We start from the raw sequence: 8,789 nt of genomic DNA, 5'->3' as shown, positions 1-8,789 counted from the left end.
ATGGCATTTTTTCAATTGTAACGATACTTCACAAAGTATTTATTCCATAATTAAAACTCTATAAATGATAACAATATGATTCATTGCATCACCGATTTAAAGTCAAGTTTATGTCTACACGAATAATTAGAAAATTGCATCCAGTATAGTTATTGTATAGTACAATTTTATGCGGGAAGCAGGTTAGACCCGAATTTGATTTAGGTTTGATTCCTTTTTTTTCGGGATATCCCGTGTAGATGTACCCTAGCGTGGCCCGGGTAAAAACTAACCACAGGAAGTTTGGTGAAACCATTCATGCACCATACAGTGAACCAGCTACAATAAAGTGTATTGTAATGAAAAGCTGTGCACATTGTAGCTACTATACATTTACATCCGATCTTTATGTAACAATATATTATACTGTTTTTCTTACGTTTGAACCATTCACTTTTCCGAAATATTATTTTTCCGTGCATTTTTAATTATTTATTCAGTTTTAGATTTATTCCGTGCTTTGTTTTGTTGATGTTCGTGACTTTTTTTATGCAAAGGAAATGAAAGAGAAAAAAGTGAATAAGTTGAAACATCTATTTAAAGTCAATAAAATGTTTAAATAAGTGGTAAGATCCAAGAGATATGGTGGGCTAGGTATGTAGAGTGCGATGAGAAGAATACGAATGTAGGTCGACCTGGAAAGACGCAGGTCAGATTACCGTAAATCAGTGGATGAGTTCTACACTATTCTTTCTGTATTTGCATTTAGGGGAGTTTTCTCTCCTTCTCTCATGTGAACTTACCTTCGACCACAACCGAATCACATGCGATTGGCGAAATATATCTTTGACGTAGAGCCATCTTTAACATATGGACTAAACTGGACACTATAATGGCTTCTAATATAGATTGGTCTGCGTGTTCACTTTTTAACCTAACTAATATTTGAATCGAACTTGACAGTTTTCTCATGAGTTGTTATATATTTCAAAGTTTAGTCAAACTGGACCCTCAATATTGCAATAACGGTTAAGCAAGCTGTAATGATGCTTATGTACCTCGTCACCCACTTCATGCAACTACATTAGTGGTCTAACAACACTTAGCGCGCTCGGCATAGTTCCGTCATGCCGCTCAAAGTGTTGCCACAATAACGCTTAGTTTGCAAAACCTGGTTATCTGGCTGGTGGAGCATGGGAGCCTAAGCTTCAACTGTTAATACAATCAGAGGCTACTTAGACTTAGACGTGGGCGATCTTAGGATTGTCCAAGACGCTCTGGAGAATTCCCATAGCGCATTCTAATAATGTTGAACTGGATAGGTTCTAGTAAGCACTATCAAAGATAGTTTTATTTAACATTATTTTCAGGTTAGCTTGGCTAGAAAGCCTAAGATGCCATTAACAGGAGGAACATGACGAGATAATATAACATTATATGGTTTATGTAATGTAAAACAATACAACATAACAAACGAGAACCATTCCAAAACCATTTGATTAAATGTATAGTCAGTAGTGAAAATAAAATTAAAAACAATATATTTACGGTACATTATGTTGTTTGAAACCATACATGTACCATACAATGTACGGTATATTAAAACCCACATATCAGCATTTAGAACAATTCATTTACAATAAAATGTATGGTTCTGCAAAAATATATATATATATGGAGAAAATATTTTTTTGTATTGTTACGATACTTAACAACCTGTACAATATATTGTTAATATCTTATTTACAATTCAGTGTATGGTGTCCACATTCCATCTTATTGTTTTTGTATTTTTATTTTTACAGTGGTGTTTATTGTAAAAATATGGTTCTAAATAGTACTTTTACACTACAACGTTCGGTTTTTCTACTGTATTTTTTATTCGGAGGGTCATACAGGTCGTTGTTTTTTTTTTTCAGATCAAGTATTTTAATGAGATTTCATATGGAAAAACATGCTTTTTTTGCATTTCCTTATGAAAGAATAAAATTATTCTGAAAATATGTAACCGATTATGTTAAAGAATAGCTCCAGATGTCTTGAAAAACTTTACCGAATACCGCAAAGCGATCCTAGTCTTGTGACAAAAGTTATAACCTACTGATCCCTCGAGTGTGCTTAACTTTCAACATGTAAAGAAATAACAACAATAATAAAGTCTTGACTTTTAGCCAGAACTACCAAAAGAATATCTTTTAGTACATGCATCGGATCGCTTTGCGGTTTTCGACAAAGTTTTTCTACATATCCTGAGCTATACTTTTACATTAGCAGTTACATGGCATAGGACAATTTTGACCAATTTTCAAGCCTAATACGAAAAAGTATGTTTTTTCCATGAAAAATCCCATACAAACTTCAATAGCGATGCGCAAAATGTAGGCTAAACCAATCATGTCCAAATTTTGCACAGTTGTTTGAGACCACAAAAGGCATCTGAAGAACTATGATCTCATTGAATCTGATCAATAGTAAATTTTTCCGAACAACGTTGACCCACCCTCTACTCAATTAATATTAATAATTAAAATTAATATAAAACAAACCAAAACAAATCACACACTCACCTCATCGGCGGGATCGTAGTACTGCTCCAGGTACGGATGCGCCAGAGCCTCTTCGACCGAAATCCGGTTGTGCGGGTTGAAGGTGAGCATCTTGCCGAGCAGGTCCAGCGCATTGGAGTCCGCGTTGGGGAACAACCGGGACCACGGAACCTTCGGCTTGTACGGTAACGACTGCAGGTAGCTGCGGGCCTTCTCGTTGATGATGCACTCCAGGTCCTCCTGCGAGGGCGATCCCAGCACGCCCAGGATGTGGTTCAGCTGGTCCAGGTAGTGCTTGCCGGGGAAGATGGGCCGGTTGCTGAGCATCTCGGCCAGTATGCAACCCACCGACCAGATGTCGATGGATTTGGTGTAGCCCTGCCGGGGGGAAATGAGAATTGAACAATCGCATTCTATGGGCGCATTTGATAGCCTGAACATACCTTGGAATTGAGCATGATTTCCGGCGCTCGGTACCATCTGGTGGCGACGTACTCCGTCAGGAAACCGGTGTGGTCGTGCTCCGGGTCAGCCACTCGTGCGAGACCGAAATCACAAATCTGCGCCGAAGAAGGAAAACAAAGTTGATAATGGGTGAATCAGAGCGACGACGGAAGGCGATTACACATTAATTATACTACTGGAAGTGCTATACTAATCCGCTTGGTACACATCGCTTCAACAACGACGCTAGAATTTCTTGTGCAAATGTCTGAATCATTCAAGCAGCTGTTTGTTCATAATCATCAGAGTAAATTATGACTTCTTAAGACAAACACGTGGATCACAATCGGTGGTATGTGTTGATTAGTTTACTAGCAATTCAACAAGAAGCCCGGATAGCTCAGTCGGTAGAGCGTTGGACTTTTAATCCAACGGTCTAGGGTTCAAGTCCCTATCCGGGCGGAAGATTTTCTTTTAGTGTTTGATGTAGTAGTGTTTGTCAAATCATCTAGCAAACAAATCCCGCTTATATTTTCTTACTTATTTATGTAATTATTTTCTTAAATAATCGATAATTTAATTAATTCATTTATTTGTTTTATTGTTTTTGTACTGATTTCTTTGATTATGAATATGAATATTTTCAATACCTCCTCTAGCAATTATGAACTTTCAGTAAATAGTTTTAAACTGCCTATCATTTCCACTCACCTTTAAATCACAAGTCGTGTTCAGCAGCAGGTTGCTCGGTTTCAGATCCCGGTGGAGCACGTTCGCCGAGTGGATGTATTTGAGACCACGCAGGATTTGGTACAGGAAATAGCAGATATGATCGTTACTAAGTCTCTGTGGAGCGGAGAAAAGGGAGGACAAATGATTTTCAGTCAGTTCAGTGCTGGGTACGATGGTATGGTGTTCTGTAGCTTGGCGGTGGAAGTACGCTGTATATTCATCAGAGAGGGAAAACTGTGAGAAAGGGAAGGATCTGGTTTATATAACTGAAAATAATGGCATCATTAGCATTGCAGGTCACAGTTGGTGAAAATTGGCCGTTTATTTCAATGTATTATTTTTAATATTAAAGACGATGGTTTCAGGTTGGATAAGTTTATTGTTGGAGTGAAACGTTGTCGCTACAACACAGTAGAATAAAATGGATTTTACTTAAAAATATAGGTGATAATTTTCAATAACGTGACACGTGGTAAAGGCGATTATTTTTCCCAACATCAACAGTCAATATTACTATCTACACATGGGTGGATTCGCAAAACGCTGAGTCGATAAGGAGAGCGTCCTCACAAGTTCCTACCTCATGCTTCCACGGGTCAAGCGATGACAAAGACCGCTAGCCAAGAGTTGTGTGCTTAGCTGGAAGTGCAGCCTGGGCACTGTTGTCCTTCTGACTTCAGCTAGATTGAGGAGGTACGACCCGAGCGTCTGTTCACCAAGGAGGTGCGGCTCAAACAGCGTCTGTTCTGGCATCCAGCGGCTGAGTAAGAAAAGCTGCATCACGCCCGGCTAGATCAAAGGTGGTAGCCCCATCAGCGTGGTCGTCCCAGTGTTGATTGGGACGCTAAACAGAACTGGTACGATGGCCCTCCGGCGAGACAGACAGGAGTGTTGGCGTAGGCCCAATAAGCCACCCGTAAAAATCCCCATTGCGAATATCATAGGAGAAAATACGACTCGATACAATCGGCAAAGACCCATGCGACGAAATAAGAACTACGATTGGAAACTTGGAACATGGAATTGCAAGTCACTAGGTTTCGCAGGATGTGACAGGATAATTTACGACGAACTACATTCAGGCAACTTCGACATCGTGGCGTTGCAGGAACTTTGTTGGGCTGGACAGAAAGTGTGAGTTATTGAACAAAATAGGGTAGGTTTCCTTCGAAATCTAATAAAATGGTCAAAATTGCTGATTTTTCGGTTGTTTTTGTCAATAACTTGGAAACGAGTAGAGATCAAATCTAAGCACATTTTTGGCCCTTAAGGGTCCTAAAATCACCGGTTTTAGTAGAATAGCATATTTTTATGTCGATAAAAATTTCATGTTTTTTTGGTCCCATACAATTTTTGACAACTTTAGGCCCCTTGAGGGACCACTTAGCCTTGAGATACGGACTTCAAATTTTGACACGATCGTTTCTTTGCTAAAACGATCATTTTCCACAAACGAACTTATAACATTTCTAATTTTTGCAAAATAAGGGACGGCCTAATGTGCATGTTGAGAGTTAAGGGCCGTTTCTTCAACTACAGCATCATAAACATGCACTACCCACACAAAGGGAGACCTGATGACGAGAAAGAAGCGTTATACGCGCAGTTAGAGCATACATACGATAGTTGCTCGCCGCGTGACGTGAAAATCGTTGTCGGCGACATGAACGCGCAGGTAGGAAGGGAGGAAATGTACAGACCGGTAACACAGCGCAACATTTTTTTTGTCTCAAGAGCAAACTTATGTGTCTCCGAAGGATTTTTGGCCGCTGAATCCGAATCCGGGCTCAGATTTGCTCTAACACGTCACAATTTTGAGCTATACCTCAATTTATAGGACAAAATATGCGATTTTGGGCTTTTTTGACTGCAAGTCATTAAGCAAGGAAATATTTTTTTTAAGCAATCAAAAGGTTAATTGGTCAATTAACATCTAAATTAACGACTCATGCAAAATATTTCGTTTTACCTAATCAAATTAGATTTAAGCATTTTATGTTACGATCAATCGATCAACGATCAAATCTGACTATACATGTCAATGGTTGCTACTCCGTGATTGATCTGAGCTGGTACCAAGATAGATTTAAGCATTTTATGTTAGTATGAAAACTTGCATGCAACTTTTGGAGGATGACTTGTATGGGAAATATCGTACCTAACATCAATCGCTTAAAACTATCAAATTCGATTTGGTAAAATGAAATATTTTGCATGAGTCGTTAATTTAGATGTTAATTGACCAATTAACATTTTGATTGCTTAAAAAAATATTTCCTTGCTTAATGGCTTGCAGTCAAAAAAGCCCAAAATCGCATATTTTGCCCTATAAATTGAGGTATAGCTCAAAATTGTGACGTGTTAGAGCAAATCTGAGCCCGGATTCGGATTCAGCGGCCAAAAATCCTTCGGAGACACATAAGTTTGCTCTTGAGACAGACAAAAAGTTAATTTTTGTTACGCTGTGTAATCGGGCTGAACAGCCTGCACGCCGTATCGAATGATAACGGCCAGCGATGCGTAAACTTTGCAGCCTCTCGTGGTATGGTAGTCCGATAGACCTGTGCGCCGATTGTATTTTGCTCGGCGGCAGCGTAAGGACAATTTTTGGCCGGCGACGGTGGCGTAATCGGCGTCACGCTGTCGGAAGCTTTCGGCGGCGGCGGCGGCAGCGTGAATCGGCGTGAAATAAATATGACCATAATGTCAACATTGGCAAAGTAAAAAAGTTGTCATTACGCTCTAGAATTTGTGGTCTGGTCTTTTTCGTGACCATTACGTTGAAATGAAGGTAGGAATCTCAGAAGGAATTCCAGGAGAAGCCCCAAAGAAACTCCTGAAGGAATCCATGAAAAAAAATCCTAGACAAATCTCTGCAGGAACTGCTGTATGAAACCCTGAAGGAACTTCTGCAGAAATCTCTGATGGTTCAAGAATATTTCTTAGAGAGATCCCTGCAGAAGCTTCTGAAGAAATCCCTGATTAAAATGTTCGAGGATTTTTAGAAGGAAATCCAGGAAAAATCTCCGATGGAATGGAGACGATTCCCCAAATGAAGGAGGAATCCCAAGCGAATTATAGCAGGGATCGGAAAAAAAATCCAGGAGGAATCCCTGAAGGAATTCCTGCGGGAATTTCTAAAGGATTGCGAGAAGGAATCCTCTAAGGATTTATAGGAGGAATCAACGAAAAATATCTAGGAGGAATCCTAAAGAAATTCAAACCAGAATCCAAAGAGAATTTCCAGAAGGAATCCTCAAAAGAGTTCCAGTGGGAATTTCCAAGGGAATTAAAAAAAACCAAAGGATTTCTAGCAGGAATCAAAGAACAATACCCAGGAGGAATCTCTGAAAGAATTTCTGAAGAAATCCCCGAGAAGATTCTAGGAGGAATTAGCGAAGAAATTCGAAGAGGAATCACCAAAGGCATTCCAAGAGGGAATCCCGAAGGAATTCCAGAAGAAATTCCCGACGCAATATCAGGAGAAATCCTCGAAGGAATTTTAGGAGGAATCCTCGAAGAGAGAAACCCCCGCAGGAATTGTAGAAATAATCCTTGAAGGAATTCTAGGAGGAATCCCCAAAGGAATTCCTGGAGGAATCTCCGAAAGAATTCCAAGCGGAATCCTCAAAAGTTTTTCAAGAGGAAATCCCGATGGAATTCCAAAAGGAATCCCCATAGGAAATCCAGGAGGAATCTCAAAAGAAATTCAAGAAGAAATCCCCGAAGGAACTCTAGGAAGAATCCCCGAATTCCAGGAGGAATATCTGAAGGAATTCTAGGAGAAATCAACGAAGAAATTCAAGAAAGAAATTCTGAAGGAATTGCAGGAGTAATCTTGGAAGCATTCTATGAGGAATTTCAGAAGGAATTTCAAGAGGAATCTTCAAAGGTTCACCAAAGGAATTTCAGGAGGAAACCCCGTAGGAACTCCCGGAGGAATCCACGACGGAATATCAAGAAATATCCTGAATTTTTTTTTATTCTTCAATCACTTAACCTAATTTACAGCTCTATTGTCCACTAGGGCACTGCTTGAGCGATTCCAATTGGAAGCTGTACATACACTTTGTACAGCGCCTAAATGTATTCTATTCTAATTGTACTACATCGAACTGGTTGCCGCTGCTTTCACTTTCTACCCTATCATGGTAGAATGATGAGCACGATGATGTTGGTGTGTGGCTGTTGGTTGTTCCTGTCCGATTGGGGGTCCAATGAAAGAAATTTAAGAGGAAAATAAGAAGGATGTCCAGGAGGTATCCAGAAAGTATTGCAGAAAGAATTTTCGAAGGATTTCGAGAAAGAATCGCCAAAAGATTTCTAGGAGGAACCATCGAAAAATATCCAGGAGGAATCTTCGAAGGAATTACAAGAGGAACTCCTGGATCCCAGAGGAATCCCTGGAGGAATTTTAGGAGGAATCCTCGAAGGAATTTAAGGAGGCATCCCCGCAGGAATTCCAAGAGGAAGTTCCGAAAGAATTCCAGCACAAATCTGAAAGGAATTCCAGCTGTAATCCACAAATCAATCCCAGCAGGAATCCCAAAAAAAAATCCATGAGAGGAATCTCCGAAGGATTTCCCTTCGGAATAATTGAAAGATTTTCAAGAGGAAACTCCGAAGGAATTCCAGGAGGAAGTCCCTAAGGAAATTCAGGAGGAATCCACGATGACATTCCAGGCGGAAGCCCCTAAGGAAGTCCAGGAGGAATCCTTGAAAGAAGTTCAGAAGAAATACCCGACGTAATTCCAGGAGGATTTCTTGAAGGAATTCCAGGAGAAATCCCTGAAGAAATTACAGGAGCAGTTCCTGCAGGAATCCCAGGGGGAACCTCTGAATCCAGGAGGAATCTCCGAAGGATTTCCTAGCGGAATAATCGAAGGATTTTCAAGAGGAAACCCCGAAGGAATTCCAAGAGGAATCCCCATAGGAAGTCCAGGAGAAATATCCGAAGTAATTCCAGGAGAAATCAGCGAAGGAACCCTAGGAGGAATCTTCGAATTAACTCCAGGAGAAATCCCCTGAGGCTTCCCCCAGGAGAATCTCTGAAGAAAGTCCAGATAGAATACCCGACGGAATTCCCGG

The 8,789-nt window shown here is 40.2% G+C and overlaps 1 protein-coding gene and 1 non-coding gene across 3 annotated transcripts in view; one reads left to right on the top strand and one right to left on the bottom strand.

Moving 5' to 3' along the window:
- Window positions 1–2,546: 2,546 nt before the first annotated feature.
- LOC109417712 (mitogen-activated protein kinase 1) overlaps window positions 2,547–8,789 on the bottom strand; it is a gene marked incomplete at its 3' end in the record, with an annotated part of 456,984 nt that continues 450,741 nt past the window's right edge. For both annotated transcript variants that reach the window (XM_062850422.1, XM_062850423.1), the window contains 3 exon segments: window positions 2,547–2,903; window positions 2,969–3,085; window positions 3,681–3,815. In XM_062850422.1, coding sequence (XP_062706406.1) covers window positions 2,547–2,903; window positions 2,969–3,085; window positions 3,681–3,815 — 609 coding nt within the window.
- Trnak-uuu (transfer RNA lysine (anticodon UUU)) lies at window positions 3,359–3,431 on the top strand. Its single transcript has one exon. It is a non-coding gene; the product is annotated as a tRNA-Lys (tRNA).

This window comes from Aedes albopictus, chromosome 2 (assembly GCF_035046485.1).
Source record: "Aedes albopictus strain Foshan chromosome 2, AalbF5, whole genome shotgun sequence".
NCBI classification, from domain to species: Eukaryota; Metazoa; Arthropoda; class Insecta; order Diptera; family Culicidae; genus Aedes; species Aedes albopictus.
The sequence above is the reverse complement of the archived record's forward strand: the minus strand, read 5'-3'. Positions and strand labels throughout refer to the sequence as shown.